Source organism: Lactuca saligna, chromosome 8, assembly GCF_052625555.1.
Source record: "Lactuca saligna cultivar CGN05327 chromosome 8, ASM5262555v1, whole genome shotgun sequence".
Taxonomy (NCBI): domain Eukaryota; kingdom Viridiplantae; phylum Streptophyta; class Magnoliopsida; order Asterales; family Asteraceae; genus Lactuca; species Lactuca saligna.
The window spans coordinates 10,642,127-10,661,260 of NC_136424.1; the positions used below are offsets into that span (position 1 = coordinate 10,642,127).

At 31.5% G+C, this 19,134-nt stretch overlaps 2 protein-coding genes across 3 annotated transcripts; both read right to left on the bottom strand.

Annotated features, from left to right (window-relative positions):
- Positions 1-5,104: 5,104 nt before the first annotated feature.
- Positions 5,105-8,289, bottom strand: LOC145010878 (ras-related protein RABD2a-like). Its single transcript, XM_078969441.1, has 8 exons — positions 8,032-8,289; positions 7,443-7,515; positions 7,315-7,362; positions 7,158-7,205; positions 6,998-7,069; positions 6,760-6,915; positions 6,578-6,681; positions 5,105-5,532 (listed from the first exon to the last, which is right to left on the bottom strand). The coding sequence occupies exons 1-8, from the start codon at positions 8,043-8,045 to the stop codon at positions 5,439-5,441; spliced, it is 609 nt and encodes a 202-aa protein (XP_078825567.1). The 5' UTR covers positions 8,046-8,289; the 3' UTR covers positions 5,105-5,438.
- Positions 8,290-14,375: 6,086 nt separating this feature from the next.
- Positions 14,376-18,234, bottom strand: LOC145010495 (RNA polymerase sigma factor sigA-like). Of its 2 annotated transcripts, XM_078969029.1 has the most exons (11): positions 18,077-18,226; positions 17,641-17,678; positions 16,349-17,152; positions 16,056-16,254; positions 15,733-15,825; positions 15,533-15,661; positions 15,407-15,460; positions 15,246-15,323; positions 14,955-15,017; positions 14,761-14,873; positions 14,376-14,638 (listed from the first exon to the last, which is right to left on the bottom strand). In XM_078969029.1, exons 3-11 carry the CDS (start codon positions 17,008-17,010, stop codon positions 14,530-14,532), a joined length of 1,500 nt encoding a protein of 499 aa, XP_078825155.1. In that variant the 5' UTR covers positions 17,011-17,152; positions 17,641-17,678; positions 18,077-18,226; the 3' UTR covers positions 14,376-14,529. The 2 variants fall into 2 exon arrangements, with proteins under 2 accessions (XP_078825155.1, XP_078825154.1); XM_078969028.1 differs by lacking the exon at positions 17,641-17,678 and having other exon boundaries at positions 18,077-18,234.
- Positions 18,235-19,134: the final 900 nt, after the last annotated feature.

The window sequence follows — 19,134 nt, forward strand, 5'->3', positions numbered from 1 at the left end:
GAAGCATTTTAAAAACCAGATTCATTAGGAATCATAGAGACATCCTAAAACCAGTATTAGAGTGGGTGCACATTGTCTTTATTCGATGATAATGTTTTTAATTAACTTATGAGGACACATGTGGTATAATTGTAATACACATAGTATATTATACCATATATTAAATTTAAACCTTTTAATTTTATTTTATTTTCTTTCAAATATTCAAATTTGATTATCTAATTTAATATTATTTAAAGTCTTATTTAAATCCTTTTAAGTATTCTAGTTTAAACCTTTATTAAACAATATTTAAATTTTAATTAATCCTTCAAATATTCTAATTTAAATTCTATAATTAAATAATATTCAAGATAAATATTCAAGTTTTAATTCATGTTTAAATAATATTCAAATTTAATTAATTTAATATTCAAACTTAATTAATTTAATATTTAAATTCTAATTCTGATTAAATAAAATTCTAAACTAACTTCTTTATTTGAATATTCATATTTAAACAATTAAAACAATATTTAATCAAGAGGTTAATCCACAAACCTTCGAAAAATAGGAAAAATATGGAACCTAAAAGTCAGGTAGGCACGCCGCACCCTGTACTAAGCAGGTATCTTTTCAGTTTTCAATTTTACAAAATATGTGCCAAAAATTAAAACATTTTGCCTTTGATACCAATATTGGGGATTTATTACATCAAGTGCACTATCTAAAGGTAGCAGAATAATCAAAAATTTTACCTAAGTGCACATGCATCCTAGAATCTAAGTTTTACTAGTTTAAGCAACGTACTTTAAAATCAAACTACACGAAAGAACTACTAACCTCTTGAACGTTAGATCATATGATCCACAACCTTATAATGGATAGAGAGACCAAAGTAAAAATCCTCTAATGTAGTCAGAACCAAGACTTCAAAAGCAAAACAAGGAAAACCCTATTAGGATTTATTCGAAAATTACATAACCCTGGAGTGGGGTTATGATTTTCTTATATGGGGAAGAAACAAAGGAGGTAGAACGAAAATTAGAGGCTCCAAAAGTCATATAGGGTTTAATTTCAAGCCCTCTATTTATAGGTAACATATAAATCCTTTATGGTTTCAAACTCTAAGGATTATCTTTGCCTTATCTGAAACCTGCCATATCATTATCTAAGGACATGCAGAAGTCGTCCATATCAACTCTCCAGGAGCTTTTGGAATATTACAATTAATTGCTTGGATTAATTAATATTCAAGCCCTTTAATTAATTAAAACAATTTAACTAATTGGCAAAATAATTTCAAATTAATTTATTAATTCCTTAATAAATTAACAGCTTATTTTCTCCATTTCCTTCATGTTAAAAATGTCATGAGGCCAACTTAAAAGGACCCTATTATTATTTAGAAATATTAGCAACTAACTAATAACCTTATACACTATTTCCAACAAATAATTCATAGATCGTTACGTTAAATCATATATCATTCATATATTTAATGTATGCAATGTAAGTTCAGGGAGTTTATATCCATACGTTAGGCCTTATCAAATATTTCATTTCAACTTTTCCTTTATTCTTATCATTATATCGATCTTGCTTTTTATATATTAGGATTTCTCACAAAAATGACACCTCATGTCGGGGTCAAGATAAGAACATATCAACCTATCATGGCATCCTAATCATAAATATCTACATCGTGATGGAGGTATCACCTCGATAGTCTTCCAGATCCCATCTTTGGGACATCATGTGTCTATACTCTCTTTTATCATTTATCATTTCAATCACACATCGTGAAATGCAATGCATAATGGTGTAATAACATAAAGCTTTCAATAATGGGGACATTTCATAACTTTGTTAACAATTCCATTCATACTTTTATCATATGCTTTTTTTATGTAACTTGAATACTTAAGTAAACATGCTTTTTCAACTTCTATACACCATCATTTACATTGATTAGATGCTTCACAATTTGTCTTGTAAAGTTAAATGATAGAATTCTAATTCAATTACCAATCATTCATTTCATTTTCTTATCTAAAGACACATTAAGTAATGTTCAATTCCCAGTCAACTAAATTCATAACACTCCATGTGCTAACCATTTAAATTCCTAGCATCTCAAGATGTAAATAACCACAACTAGCCTAATAGTTAAATTTTTTACTTCTTAAAGTTAACATTCTATCTTTGAAAATCATATGTAGTATAGTCGTAGTTAGGGGTGAGCATTCGGACCCGTGGACCCGACCAGACTGTTTTTTGGACCCCTGGCCAGTTCTCGGTTCTAGGATTTGAGCAAAATCGGTCCGGTCCGGCCGGTTTCGTGTAAAATCTGGTTTTGGACCGGCTTATTTAAAAAAAAATTGTATTTTGTAAAATTCTTTAAACAAACATATTTCATTCTTTTTAAGTCGGATTGATATGCGGTTTCCTCCAACGTGTAATTTAGAATTTTGTAGATGATTTTAGACTATAATTTTGTTGTTTTTGGTGTTATATTTGATGAGTTACAATCGTTCAAAGATGAGATATCAAAGTTGAAATATTTCAGCTTTTCAGCAAGGAATTTAAATTTTTGTATTTTGTGAAATTTTTTAAACAAACATATCTTATTTGTTTTAATTTGAATTGACATGCGGTATATTCTAACGTATAATTTAGAGTTTGTAGATAATTTTATACTATAATTTTGTTGTTTTGGGTGTTATATTCGATAAGTTACAACGCTTTAAAGATGAGATATCAAAGCTGAAATATTTCCGTTTTTCAGCAAGAAATTTAAACTTTTGTATTCTATGAAATTCTTTAAATAGATATATCTCATTCGTTTTAAATCAGATTGACATGCAGTTTTTTCTAACGTGTAGTTTAGAGTTTCTAGATGATTTTATACTATAATTTTGTTGTTTTTGGTGTTATATTCGATAAGTTACAACGCTTCAAAGATGAGATATCAAAAATGAAATATTTCAGCTTTTCAGCAATAAGTGTAAACAATGATATCTCATTCGTTTTAAGTCGGATTGACATACGGTTTTTTCTAACGTGAAATTTAGAGTTTGTAGATGATTTTAGACTATATTTTTGTTGTTTTGGTTTTATATTCGATGAGTTACAATGTTTCAAAGATGAAATATCAAAGCTTAAAATATTTCAGCTTTTTAGCAAGAAACTTAAATTGTAGTATTCTGTAAAAAATTTTAAACATACATATCTCATTCGTTTTAAACCGCATCGACATAGGCTTTTCTCCAACGTATAATTTAGAGTTTGTCGATGATTTTAAACTATAATTTTGTTGTTTTTGGTGTTATATTCAATAAGTTACAATCCTTCAAACAAATGGTATAACGTATAAACAATCAAAGTTCAACCGGTCCAATTGACACAATAAACGAAAACATATTCATTTTTATGAGTTTTACCATATCAAACCCAAAAAAAGCATTCATTTTAACGAATTGTAACGTATTAAACCCAACAACATATAGCGAGTTGTATCAAATCCAAAAGCACGTTTTAACAAGTTGTACTGTATGAATGTAAAGTTGTACCAGTTCAAACGGATCAAAGAACCAGAAAACGCAGACTTGGACCTGGACCCAGTAAGTCTCATCCAGTCCAGCCCACGGTCCACAGTATTCTCTGAAACCGGTTCGATCCAAGAGTCGGTCAACTCCGGTTGCGATCCGGTCCAAATGATCACCCATAGTCGTAGTTACCTTCCAATTCTCATGACAAACTATTTATAATATACCACTAACATAGATGTTCTTACATCAAATTACCAATACATAATTCTTTGAGGCTTATTTATGTGGTTCTTGACCTAACCACCATGAAAACCCATATTTTAAGTTCAATATATGTACTTGTTGCTAGAAAGAATGTTAATACCACTTAATTATTCCTAATTCGCCTTTAATTCCACGTGCAAGTTCATTACTAACATTTGAAATTCATGGATAAACCATAATTACTTGATTTTTGAAGTGTTGGTCCTTGCTAAGAACACTTGAATTCACCTTCTATTCATCATTTACACACACAGAGACACAAAAGGCACCTCGAGAGCACATACTTCTGGAACTTCTTGGAAAAAATAAGCTTATTTTCATTCAAAATATGTGGCTAAAGCAAGTAAAAATGAAAATTCCCTGATAAGTCACTTGGACCAAGCAAGCTCGCTATACATTCAGAGTGAACTCGTTTTTGGCATACTTTTGCATACAATATCCAGTTCATTTGATTATTTTTGAGTTAGCTTCATTTTTAGTTTAGCTACATGATGAAATATATGTAAACTTAAACTTTACACTATAGCATGGATTTTAAAAATTCATTTCCAAAAAACTATAAAGAAAAGTTTGTTCTCTATAGTGGGAGTTTTCCATTCAAAACTTATAAATTTATAATAAGTAGGTCTCATAAATATGTGAAATGCAGTCATGTTGTGGATATATCTTAAGCTTTTTAATTAGGTTATTAACATGGTGACGACATGCACCAAAATGATATGTGACTCCTATTTTATAGATGATTTATATACAGAAGAAACCGATACATATAGATAGACTAAACATTACATTATTATGTTATGAATTTATCGCAGTAACTCATCATGTTAAAAAATAATTACAAATTTGTCATATTACTAATTTTTAATATGGTTAAATAATGAATTTTGTTATTCAAATAATTCTCGAAGCATTTATACAGTTATTTAAAATACTAAAATTTTGTGAAACTAGCTTATTAGAAAATTTCCAAACATCCTTATGGCATGCCAAACTTGACTATAAAAATCTAAATCAAACCATGAAGTTGTTGGTTTTCCCTCATTTAATCCCATATGAGTAAAGTCATTTAATGAGCAAAGACGTCTGGATAAAATATTGTATATATAATAGCATATATTTCTTTTCTATACGGAATACATAACTAAATGAGTATTTTAACCTTACATTCCTAAAAAAACAAATTTCACAATATTTATCAATTTCAATAATATAAAGGGAGTTAGGAAGAAAAACAAACAGGGCAAATAGGTTAAGTGTTAGTGTCTTAATACATCAATCCATTAAGTAGTGACTATGTCCAGATAAAGTAAAAACAAACAACCGTGCGTAGTTGTCACCATTGAATGTTTAACCCATTAAGTCCATAAGTCAAAAATAAAATACATGTAATCAAGGGACAATAAACCATTATCACAAGGAAATTATAAAATAAAACAGAGACTACCCAATTGGTATCTTATTCAAAAATACTATTTATAAGTATGCCAAAATTCAAACAGAAATGGATTTATGGTTGCAAACAGATTGTAACTGCAAGCAAATGAACACTAGCAGTAAACAATCCTTACAGTTTACAACCCAAATAATAATAATCATAAAGACTTGCAAAAACCTGGAAATGAATGGTGATGAATGAATAAGCTAAGATGAGCAGCAGCCACTCTTTTGGCTAATTGGTTGCCCTTTGATCTGCACAGTAGGCGGCCTCTTGTTTGTTGAAGGTTGACTTGCCATCCTGAAGTTTGACCCACATAAAATCTTTATTTATAAGAAATAACTTAACACATATTTGTCACAGAAATTAGGATAACTTTTTGGGTGTGTTTGGTTGGATGGAACTGAATGACTAATGAATGGAATGGAATAAGCAAAGTAAGGTAGTGTTTGGTACGCAGTAATAAAAAATGGAATGGAATGGAGCATTCCTCACGGAATTTGATTCCTTCTCCTGGACTTATTTTCTTTCCATGAGGGATGTGTGTATTTTTATCTTCAATAAAAATAACAACTTTCATATATTTCAAAACTTCATTTAAATTTATTTTTCAATATCTTCCAAAAATAACTAAAAGTATTTTTAATTATCATTATATTTTATGATTTCATGGTAAATTTAGTTTTTTTTTTATTGGTATGTTCTCTAAGAATTGAATACATAGCCATTGCATTCCATTGATCATCTTTGTTGGCCTCTATAAATGGAATAAAGATTCATCTGAATTTTTTATATCTTAAAGATACAAATACAAATACTTATAATTATAACTCTACAATAGACATTACTTAAACAATCATTGACAAAATTAAAATTTTAAGATAATAAAAGCTCATTAAATATCAAATGATTTATAATAAAGATAGTATTTTTCTCGTAATTAAAAAAAAAAAAAAAAAAAAACTGTAATTTAATTGAAATACTAAAAGAAGTTTAAAAGTATTCATTAAAAATATTACATAAATAAAAAATGAGTCATAATGCAAATTTTAATTTCATTCCATGATGGAATGCAAATAATGAACATTGCAGGACTAAGACATGAAAATTAACAAAATAGAAGGAATCACATTCCTTGAGTACTGGTCCACTCCATTCCATCGACAAAAGAAACAGATTTTTCTCTATTCTATGGAATAAACCATTCCATTCCATCATACCCAAACCATACCTTTATTAGTTTGAAGCATTCAGTTTTATATATATCGGTGCTTATAATGTAAAATTAGTCCTTTTTGAACTTATAATATATTGTAGTGAATAACCATTAGACGTGGGAGAATACCTGTTCTTGATATCAGCAGACATAGCCATGAAAGCTTGCTCCACATTGGTGGCATCTTTGGCACTAGTTTCCATAAATGGAATGCCAATTTCATCCGCAAATTCCTAATAATCAAAAGAGGGACAAAAAAATCATGCACACACACAAATATAGAAAGGGGACAAAGAAATATAGATTTGTACCTTTGCAGTATCAAATGAAACAGCCCTACTTTCAGTAAGATCACATTTGTTACCAACTAGAAGTTTGTTTACATTTTCACTTGCATAACGATCAATTTCACTCAACCATTGTTTCACATTATTGAAACTTTCTAGGTCAGTAACATCATAGACTATCTGCAAACAATCCAAATACAAGGTATATTAAAAAGTTGTAAACGATGCAAGATATCTTAATTTTTTGTTTAAAGAAACATACAATAATGCCGTGGGCCCCACGATAGTAGCTGCTAGTAATGGTCCTGAACCTTTCCTGTCCAGCAGTGTCCCACTGCATTGCATGTGGGAGATAGATAATATGATTTTGGTTTATGAAGCAATTAGAAGATTAAATTTATATATTTGTAGAAAATACTCACAATTTGAAGCTTAATGGTCTTTCCATCTTGATCCACAGTGCGGATTTTCTATAAAGATAACAAGGAAATTAAAACTTGATTATATACAAAGATAAACATAACAAAATGTTGTATGTTTTAATTGATATGACATTATGACATAAACTAAAATTCTTACGAAGTCGACACCGATTGTGCTGATATAACTGTCAAGATATGAGTCATCCTATCCATTAGAGATAATATTAGAAAATGAAAAACAATAAATAAGAAGGGAACTAATTATAAATGAGATGATTTTCTTACAGCAAATCTAAGCAGAAGACATGATTTACCAACTCCTGAATCTCCAATCAGGAGAAGCTTGAATAAATAATCACTGCAAGGCATAAAATGGGTTATGTATAGTCGATATTCGAACTTATTCAGGTATGCTCTCATGAAATAAGTCTTTGAGATAAATAGATGTATGCATTAAAAGACTCATTCTATCATTGATCAAAATCGGATACAAAATCATTGATTATCATTCTCAATCAACACTAAAATTTCATAATTCACCATTAATCCATTCACAGTACTGTACATTAGAATGTATTGGCGTTAACTCGATCCCAGAACAGACACGAATTATCTACACATAATCCTCTTACATCCATAAGAGATCGTTCATACGAAAAATTGATAGAAGAGAAAGATCTACTCCAAATCCATAGCAATGACAAGCTGATCCCTAAGAAAATTATCACCGTTGCTAAAAACAAGAATTGAAGCAGATCCAAACAATGATTCCACGAAGACAAAAAATTGAATTGACTAATAAAAAATTTAAACTGATAAATAAAAAAACAATGTAATGAGATTTGAAAGAGAGAATGAGAGATCATGTACTTACTACTCGGTATTCATGGTGGATAAAATTGAGCCGTCTGTAAAAAGGTCCGACCGGTCCTACCTTCCGACGGCCGCTAGTGTAACGTTGAAATTGGATCTCCGCCGTGAGATTACAGAGAATTGTGATTGATGCTTTTAGAAGAAGAAGTAGAATCACATGGGATGGCGGGGATCATACGAAGAAAGAGGGGGAAGAACCGATACAGAAGAAGAATGTAAATACGCATAGAAATTTACGATACCTCCTTGTATTCTTAAGAAATAATTAATATTATTTTAACTATAGATAATCATAAAAGTAACCGGATAGGGTATAATTGAAGATATGATCAAAAAATAATAGCTTTAATAATGGGATAATCACAAACTTGATGACATATGTCTAAGTCTAAACAACGATAGTTTTAAAATGATCATGTTTCTTAAGATGCTATGTGGTAGATTATTGTTTCGGATTTCGAGCCACATTTTGAATTTCTGTTCGGCTTCTATTAAATCGTAATATTTGTTTGTTTATTTCAAATAAAGCCTTTTGTTTTCTTATATTTAAACCATTTTTCTAGTTGACTTAAATTCTTATGCTTATGTTTGTCACCACCTAGTACTTAATCGTACTCCCACCTAACAACCTTTTTATTAAAGTTGTTAAAACAAGAGAATATGACTTGTAAGGGTAACAAAGTATTAGATTTGTATAAAAAATACTATTGAATTTTTTTTGTACACACATCACCAATCAACTATAACTTTTGTACATACATTACTATTAAACTTCACATTTGTTCAAAAAATACCATTATATTACCGATAATAATAGGTCATCAGCCACGTAGCATGTCATGTGGCTGTTGACGTAGATTTTACTGTTTATTATGTACACATTATACCATTAAACTATTTTTTTACACATTATACCATTAAACTTTTTTTATACATTTTACCATTAAACTTTTTTGTACACATATTACCATTAATGTTATATAATTTATTGAAAAAGTATCATTTCAAAAAATACAAATTATTACATAAAAGTAAGTTTCCCATCGCCTGATGTGGATTTTACTGATTTTCTAAATTTTAGTAAACTTATCATTATAAGTCATTTTCCTATCGATAACAACGACATAATTTCAATGCACTTTTTTAATCATCAACCATAATCAAAAAGCGGGGGAATTATAATAAGGTAACATGTACAAAATGTTTCATGAGTTTATAAGTGTGTCTCAAACGTAGTTTACAAAGAAAATGACTTATAAGAATATATTTATTAGACATTAGCTAAAATAATGAACAAATGAGTATTTCTTCACCACTCCAGATAGAAGTCTCAAGTTCAAACCTTGTGGGTTTCAATCAATGTATGACCAACATAAATTTACAATGTGGTTGTAAAAGAAAGTGCTTAGTATCATTGTCAAAAACAAACCCTTTCCCCCAAACCTTACAAAATCAGGCGGTCACAATAGGTGATGGAAAACCCATTTATGTAAAAATATGTATTTTTTGAAATGATATTTTTGAATAAATTATATAACATTTATGGTAAAATATGTACAAAAAGTTTAATGGTAAAATGTACACAAATAAAACTTTAATGGTATAATGTGTACAAAAAATAGTTTAATGGTATAATGTGTACATAATATACTATAAAATCCACGTCAGCAGCCACATGGCATGCCACGTGGCATGTTACGTGGCTGGTGACCTACTATTACCGGTAACATAATGGTATTTTTTGAACAAATGTGAAGTTTAATGGTCATATGTGTACAAAAGCTATAGTTGATTGGTGATATGTGTACAAAAAAAAAGTTCAATGGTATTTTTTGTACATATCTAATACTTAGTTACCCTTACAAGTCATTTTCCCTTAAAACAATAACTTAAAAGACCATCTTCCATCAAACACTTTCTCCAAACCAACACAAAGATTTACATTAAAATGTCTTCTAATGGGTGCAAAGCTGTCTATATACTTAAACAACTTGCAAACTCTGTTTCACTAATATTATTTAAATGTAATGAATTAAATTGTTAACCAAAAATAATTATGATAAACATTAAACAAGTAATGGTGGTGCGGAATGTTGGTGATTTTAGTATCACCATGTCATTTTATGTAATTAGACTTAACATTGAGCTAAGGGCTTCATAATTTGTACTCTAATATATGTACGGGTTTGTATGGAGTGCATACTTGTATAAGATCGAATTAAAAATCGGTTCGACGATAAGTCGGGGGTCTGAGGGCAACGCCCTGAGTCTAGGGTTTCCAAAGGGGCAACACTCCTTTTGCGAGGTCCAAGAAGCAGAGCCCCTGGCTGGGGTCCCGCTAAAGGTCTCCGAATTTTACATACGGGTACATAGTGGGAAATTCAAATTCTTGAGGGTGATTATGGTAAAACTAACGAAATTCGTTAGTTTTGGAAACCCTAAATTCTCATTAAAATCCAGATTTTCCTGACTTACTTCCAAAGCAACCAATGACGACCAACCCTAAGAGGCAAATCCTAATCTCGTTTATTATCAATGAACCATTCTTCTCTTTGAGAAGATACATACAAAAATCATTAGCTATTTTTTTTTTCAAACAAACATAGAATCATTCTAGCAATGAGGCTTACGATTTATGTGCCTAGAATTGTAAGTGTCCTCTTGGATTATCCTAGGTTGAATTTCTTGCAACCCATGCATAGGGTAGAAATATCAGTTCGGAAACTGTTTACACGATCCAAGTGGTATCCAGATCTCCAACATAAACCCTAATTCCTCCAACACGAGATGCACACTTGTTTAAGTTTGTTCCAGATTCAAAGTACACTGTCATTTATGAAAGAAGCCCATGACCGAACGGAGGTTCGGGGGCAACGCCCCTGGTAGCAGAGACGAAGGGACGACAGCCCTTGGCGAGGTCCAAGGGTAGAGTCCGTGGTTGGGGTCCAAGCATTAGAAATCTAGATTTTAGAAAATTGTCCCAATTATAACCCTTATCCAAATACTTGTTTTTATGACAGTTTTTTTTTGGTGGTTTATGACAATTTGAAACTGTCTTGTGACAGTTTTCAGACATAAATCTAAAACCGACTTTTTGGTCATAATTCTGGTACATACGAGATTCATATAAATAACATTCTTTGTTCTTGAATCTCATTTTATGAGTCTTATTCAATTGTTGATTTCGGAAGTACCATCGAAATACTTTAATTTGAAAGTGTTTTTCATGATTCTCAGAATTCCAAGCAATCTCTCAAGCTCTAAATTTCTAACAGCTCTTCCGATGACAACTAATATTGGAAGATGCATGCTTCTGTTAACGCGATTGTCCAGAGTCACGAAAAAGATGTGGATACAAACAACCAAAAATGTAATAAATAGACATGAAACGTTGGATGACGAATGCAAAAATGGAAGCTAGTTGATCGATTTTATGTGTGGTTCAAAAGGAGATGGACAAATAACATGCATGGATCGATAAGGAGAAATCAAAATTCTTTTATGAATTTCCCGAATAACAATTCAAAACAAATGGTGACTAGTTATTTACTCCCTCCGTCCCAAATTGATAGTCTATTTTTGATTTTTGAAGTCTTTTTTCTTCAACTTTGACCTTAAATATTTTTATTTGTGTTATATGTTACTTGATAAAACTTATAACAATGAAAAAACATTTAAAATACAATCCATTCATATATTTTGCATTAAGTATTATCTATCAAAAACAAAAATATTTAAGATCAAAGTTGAAGAAAAAAGACTTCAAAAATCAAATGTGGACTATCAATTTGGGAAGGATGTAGTATTATATAATCGATCTATCTATATATCTAACTATGTATTTTGATTTTTCTAAATCAATCACTTAAATAAGGAAACAAAACACATAAAACACAATTCAAAAATAAACATTCAACCATAAAAACACATATTTACATAAATATGAGTTCAAAAACCTAAGATGTATGTGTGTGTGTGTGTGTGTGTATATATATATAAGGTATAATATATGCATAACACTGATGATATGACAATGACCAATTATCGGTGGAACCTTGTATGGTATTAGACCGACGAATCACCGATGGATCCTTACTTGTGATATCCTTTTGTATGTTGGTTACTCGTGGTTATGGTTATTGAGATATCATGTCCTACTACATTACATTGTAACAATTGCAGTGTGATGTAGATTGCATAAAATTCAGTTTTTTTACGTAAGAACCAAGCATATTGAAATGTATTGTCATTTCATTAATCATCATATTCAACTTGGAACAATTATTTTGTCTTATGTCCATTCATCTATGTAGATTGTTGATATTTATACTAAGGCATAGTTAGGCTCACATTTTTTGTGTGAGACACTCAGGTACTGTTTGTTTTTTGGAAAAACCCTCTTCATACCTCTTATTGTTGCGTGGCGCAGCACACGCGCAACACTTTTCATCTCGCAACTGTTTGTTTTTTAGAAGTCTTCATAGTCAAAAACCTATGCGCGTGCTCTGTTTGGCGCAGCACTTGTACTGTCTCTTCCAACCTCATCTTCTTCTTTTTTCTTGCTGGAATTTTTATTATATGCTGTTGAAATTTTATTTCACTTTTTTTTGTTTATTCTTGTTGAATTTTTTTTTTATATTGAATAATGATAGATTTTTGATGAAATATCATTATTTTTTGCTAAATATCTTTATTTTTTTTTGTTGAAATATCATTATTTTTTATTGAAATATCATTAATTCTTGCTGAAATGTTATACATTATTAATTTTTTTGTATTAAAAAACTATTTTTGATTTATAAAATTAGTTTATTTTAATTTTTTTAATATCTGCAACAGTATGCATATGTTAAAAAAACAAACACGTTTCTTATTACAGTCTGCAGCCGTTTGGTCCAACTCTTCTACTGCAGAGGGTTGCAAAGGTGGTCCGCAGTCTTCATGAATTTTTACTCCAGAAAATCAAACAGCACCTCAATGTTTATCGTTGTAGCATCGTGGTTTTGAGAAGTGTAACATCGTCGTCTAACATGTATCACAATATTGTCCTCTTTGGGCTTCCGATATGTTTTTAAGGTATTGTCATGTTTAGCTTAAGGCTTGAATAGTATTTTTGTTTGTTTACTTTTGTTGTTGTTTTCCTATAGTAATCTGAAGAAGAGGTATTCTCATACTTCGAATGGTTTTTGTTGTAGAAAACATATTCATCTAAAACAACTTTCTAACCCTATCCTCTGTATTTGTTGCCTTGAAATTGTTGTGTGGAAACAAAGCAACATGAATAGGTGATGATTTAGACCCTTTATCAGCCTGCAACTTGAGACAGGTCTCCAATGCTAATAATTCATTAACCGGGTAATCAAGACATGGAAAAGGAGTGATGTAGAATTGTTTGATGCCACCCCTCAAAATTAGACCAAAGAGCCATTGATAACTATATATAACATTGTTCTTCCTTCCTAGTGAAGTATGATGTATGGTGAGAACGAGCACAAACCTATATATTTTGTTATTGCCAATTGATCCAATAATGTAGACATATCGGAATAAAAATATTGGATGCTCATATCATTTTATTGAAGGGCATGAATGTATGTCAAAACTCGATTGAATGTACAATCTAGCCAAATGATCTAGGACTACTTTAGCATTATCATACTTACAGTTGATGGATTGGATAACATAATGGTTGGTCCACGTAGTTATCTTTGAATTACCAGTCTTCCAAACATCGATCGACATTGGATAATCAATGACTTTTTGATCTCATAGCTTACCATGCACCTATGTAACATAACCCCACATATACTTCTTAAGTAGACAATTTTACAATAACATAGTTTTTTCCATCTAAATGAATACCAGTCGAACTAAAAATAATCATCTTCTTGTCAGTTGCAACACCAATAACAAGTAGCTAACCACCTCAAAATAAGACCAAGAAGCCACCAATGGAAAAGACACAAAAGACACATGATCACAAAACAGTAATCATATATAAGATGAAAACAATAGGCTATGCTACCATGAACACCAACACCGAAATACGGCCTAGGGTTTTAGTGATATTGCAAAACATACGATACAATGAAGAGGGAGAATGGATAATATATACGATATAGAACTATGCAAACAAACTCAATAAAAAGACTATTCTAGCGACCTAAATACGGTAATAGGCTAACAAATTGGATATTGTATCATAAGTTGTAAAAATACATCAATAACCACCTAATAAAAACTTTACCACCATAGTATGATTTCCCAAGTTTTGGGAAAATTAAAACGTGTCGCGCTCACACTACCATAAAAGTAAGAAACATGTAAATTTAAATACAGTTTCACTGAAAAAAAAATCATTATTTCACACGGTATAAAAGTATTATCATAAAATATCAAGGATTTACACTATTACATACACCGTATATATATATTATATGTATATGTATATATGTATGTATGGATGATTTGTATATACAGGCAATTGATAGAGCTTTTTTCAGTGTTCCACTAGCATAGCCTCCAGATTTGTCTTCCGTGCAGCATGTTTTAGTTTCTCTAGTGCAACAAGCCCCACCTGCCTAACTCTTTCTCTCGACAACCCCATCCTGCAACACAACATCATATAAATTAAGGAATCTTTTTGTACCACCCAAAAAGGTAAGTATAACAAAAGGACGCAAATGCCCTCTCCTCATCCTTGTAATAAAAAAAATAGATTGCATTGCACCTTCTACTTATATCTTCCCAAGTAAGGAACTCGTTATCGAGACCATAGTACAAACGAATGATCTCTCTCTCCCTTTCCCTTAGAGTTGTTGTCATCAACTTGTTCACTTCATCCTGTAAAATGACAAATAATTATATCAAATACAACAATATGTAAGGGCATTTTGGTCATTTGAGTGTGAACTTTTGAAGTACCTTGAGAGCGCCGTGATCTACTCCATGCCAAGGGTCGTTCCCTGGGTGGTCATCTGCCATGTACTGCAACAGTAACAAAACAAGGCTCAAAATGAAATAATACAAAAAAGGGCAATGTACCATCATCATTTCATCGGTTTAGCCATAGTGATTAAACCTTTTTGACAGTTTAAAAAATAAAATAGTTAAAGTGGAAAAGTAGATAAAATGGAAAAACTGCAAGATTTATTTATATATATATATATTTTTCGGATTTTGTCCTTAAAGAACAAGAGCTATAACAATACTTACACTCTGGAAGGTATCCCCTGGATTACCATTTATAGAAGGGAATGCTGGTCTATCAAGTGAGAACACTTTGCATTTTGCCTACAAGAAAGGGTCTAAATATTAACATAATGTAAAATAAACAAAGCTCAATAAAAAACAAGTTAACTGAATACTTCAAGTACCTCAGTGGCATTCAATACTTTCTTTGTTGACATTTTCAGGGTTTCTGCAATTTTCTATATCACAAAGAAACTAATTAGCTAAACCTTAAGATTAATACAACAAGTGTAACATTACTTTTAACTTACTTCGATTGATGGTGTTATTCCTTTTTCCTCAAGCTTAGCCTTAGCATTTCGTATGGCACTCAATCTTTCATGCATATGGATAGGCAATCTTAGTGTCCTAGAATTTTCGATTAATGCTTTTGAAACACCCTGAAATCAAAGACAATTAAATTTTTTACCATATATAGTAACTATATTTAAAGTGGATTTAGTGACCTCACCTGTCGTATCCACCAATAAACATATGTAGAAATCTTGAACCCCCTTGATGAATCATATTTTTCTATCCCACGGAGTAGTCCAATTAGACCTCCCTACAGAAAAAATTGTGGAGTTCTGAATTAGAATTTGGAATAAATGCAAGAAATACCAAAATGTACTTTCTATTTTTTCCTTATCATTGTACTTTTATTTTTCCTTATTACAGCATTGTACTTCAAAAAGTTTACCCATTATAGCAACAGGTAATATGATGATTTGAATTATACAAGTTAATAGGTTTTCATGACATGTCATAGGATGTCCATATGTAATTTAGAGCTACCTGAATTAGGTCACCAATTTCAACTCCCATGTTTGCATACTTTTGAGCAACTGACATTACTAAACGGACATTGCTCATGGCCAGCTTCTCTCTTGCCAATTTGCATTCAATCTGTTTGACTTGCAGCTCAGCTCTTGGAATCTTCATTGATGCTGCGAGTTGATCCTCTGAGGGTTCAGATCCCAATCTTTCCTTCAATCTGAAAATCCATAACAAACAAGCTCATCAAAACTATTTGAAGGCCATTTGGTAGTATTTTTTTTTAACAAAAAAAAGCTAGGAAATTCAGTTACCTTGACTTCTGCTCTTCTAAATGTTGACCGATTTTTATCTTTTTAGATAGAACCACCACCTCAGCATGAGTGAGCAAAGAATCACTTGTTATCCCTTTAACATTGGCTATTGCACGATTTTGGAGCAGATCTGGACTGATTACAAATCTGATACATCTTTTGTTTGGTGTTTTCTTTTGAGCATCTATTCTACGCCTACGTGCAGATTTCCCTGAACCACTGACATACATCTTTCTGCTGCTTTTATCTGTTGGGTTAACTGTACACAATCCCCCCTCGTTTGAAAGATTCCACTGCTTTTCTAACAAAGATTTTTGGAATAAGAGTAAGGCTTCAACTGAAAAGTCTTGACAAGAATCTTCCTCTTTCAAGTGCTCAGATCCCTGAACCACCCATGGGTGTATACTGGAAGGATCAGAAGCAATATCAACATGTTCTTTTAGAGCTCTGATGTAATGTGTGTCTTGATTATGACGATTGGATATGAAACCATGGCCATAATTGGATGACTTTTTTGCAGTGATCATGTTCTTATTTGGGACAGATATGAACCCAAGATCAGTGCTGCATGACAGCTTTTCATTAACATCAGAGTAGTAAGAAGATGAACCTAATAGCCTTTCACCTGCCTTTAGTCCTATTACTGCAGTTGTAGCCATCATTTAGCTTTCTTTGCTTGCAGGAAATCGCATCACATACGTTCACAGAGTTTTTTTAACCAACCATACCACTTTCTCATACGATTACTAAACAGTAAAATTGTTGGATTAGCACTTGTATAGTGTGGATCTCTACCTAAAATTCCTGGAAAAGAAAAAAGATGAGAGAACTATCATTACAGCAACTACCAAAATAGAAAGGTTTCAGAACATAGCATGTACTTTGTTTCATGGATGTTCATCAATACATGTATAGGTGTATAGATTTTCCCCTTAAAGGGTAAGTCAATGCATGCTTAAGTTATATCAAAATCTTCACAAGGTAATCAACTGTGATGCTTATAGGACTTATAAAATCAGTTCAAAGTTTGAACTACATGAGCTCCAATTATATTCTCCTAAACAATAGCTTACTGTAATGTTTGAATGCCTGTATCCAAGGTTTGAAGTTACCATACTATCTTAATAAACTTCAAATCAAGGTAAATTTGCTCCATGTCAAATTTTGAGCTATAATTTTATATGCTTCCCAAACTTGGCATAAAACTCACAATCACTGTTCAAATCCTACTTCAATTCAAAAAATTATTGGTAATTTACACAAAATTGCATTGGGAAAAAACAAGATCATACGTTGAATCGGCAATTAAATTATCACAGCTCCTCCAACCCTACCATGAAAGAACAACGATAGTTATATTCAGAGTATCTATCATAAAGTAATGTAGGTGAGACTATAGCGGCAAAAACAACACTGAAAGCAAAGCAACAAGTTAAATCATCATTGCTCCTCTTTCAGTCATACGATGAAAGAACAAAGGAACATAATCACCAGCGAAAATGTTTTCCGAACACATAACGAAGGAAACAAAAGCTTCATCAGAATGCGATCGGAAATCCAGTAACTGTATTGTAAATTATGATCGCAATATACTGAAGAGCTACGACAATCAATCAATCAACTGATAAACAATTCGTAATTCACAGAAGAAAAAAAAATCACATCAATAAAACAAAGTTTTACATAAAGGATGGACAGAAAACATGTCATGAAGTTGTCTAGAATTACCTTAAGTTGCACAAGTGAAGAAATGCGATGCTCGATTGCAGTGTTCACCGATTTTCCCGGGAGAGAGGGGAATGTGTGGTGAATATAGCCAGTATCAAAGTGAGTGAACCTGAATAGAGAGAGGTGTGTGACTATCGACTTCTAATTTCTCATTCTTTAAAACAAGTCAATTTTTTTTTTCATAAGAAAAAGATATTTTCATTTATTCCAAAAACTAACCGCCATAATGAAATGTTGATTTTTTATTCAATAATCATTTAAATGAAAAATATTCAGATAAAAAAAAATCAAGGAGTATATTACAAGAATGCCCTTTTCTTTAACCCCTTACTTTGGCCGGTCTATTTCATGTTTATGGGTTAATGTTGTTTAAAGGTTAACCAATTATCCATAATCTTCTTCTTCTTCTTTTTCAGTTTTATCATAAAACTGTATTTGTCACTCTTTTGGTTCCTTGGCGGTTGAACATACATTGGGTTTGTTTGTAAAACGACAAATTTGCCGTCATATATTGCATATATAATATCCCATTCATCTCTATGTTCAATAAACCCTAAACCTTATAACTTAGAATTAGGGCTGTCAAATCGGGTAGTCGTGTCGTGTTTTTGTCTAACACGACACGGCACGACAATATTTTGTATAACACGAACACGACACGATATCACGTTTTTTTTATTAACACGAAAACGAACCAATTAAAACACGCCAACACGACACGACATCACAAATATAATATTACATAACTATTAGTGTATTTTATTCATACTTAAAGATACATAACACGATAAAAACAACAAACACGAAAAACCCGACAACCACATGCTTAATCGTGCCAATTTTGTGTCGATTTATGAATACGAACACGACACGACACGACATCGTGTTTTTTAATTTTGACACGGACACGAATTTGAATTTTGATTTCGTCCGAATTTCGTTTCGTTTCGTGTATTTTTGTCGTGTCGTGTCATAAATTGACACCCCTACTTAGAATCAAACGTAAAGATAAACCAAATCAAAGTCAAAATTGAAATCAAAGCAAACCAAATATATTT

What these genes read in the sequence shown, in the direction of transcription:
- LOC145010878 (XM_078969441.1), bottom strand. An exon ending in GCACAATCGGTGTCGACTTC is followed by an intron (nt 7,206 to 7,314) that starts GTAAGAATTTTA and finishes TTATCTTTATAG; the next exon opens with AAAATCCGCACTGTGGATCA. An exon ending in GTGGGGCCCACGGCATTATT is followed by an intron (nt 6,916 to 6,997) that starts GTATGTTTCTTT and finishes GATTGTTTGCAG; the next exon opens with ATAGTCTATGATGTTACTGA.
- LOC145010495 (XM_078969028.1), bottom strand. Translation starts at nt 17,010, where the DNA reads ATGATGGCTACAACTGCAGTAATAGGACTAAAGGCAGGTGAAAGGCTA. An exon ending in AAGTATTGAATGCCACTGAG is followed by an intron (nt 15,324 to 15,406) that starts GTACTTGAAGTA and finishes CCTTTCTTGTAG; the next exon opens with GCAAAATGCAAAGTGTTCTC. An exon ending in CAGGGGATACCTTCCAGAGT is followed by an intron (nt 15,018 to 15,245) that starts GTAAGTATTGTT and finishes TTACTGTTGCAG; the next exon opens with TACATGGCAGATGACCACCC.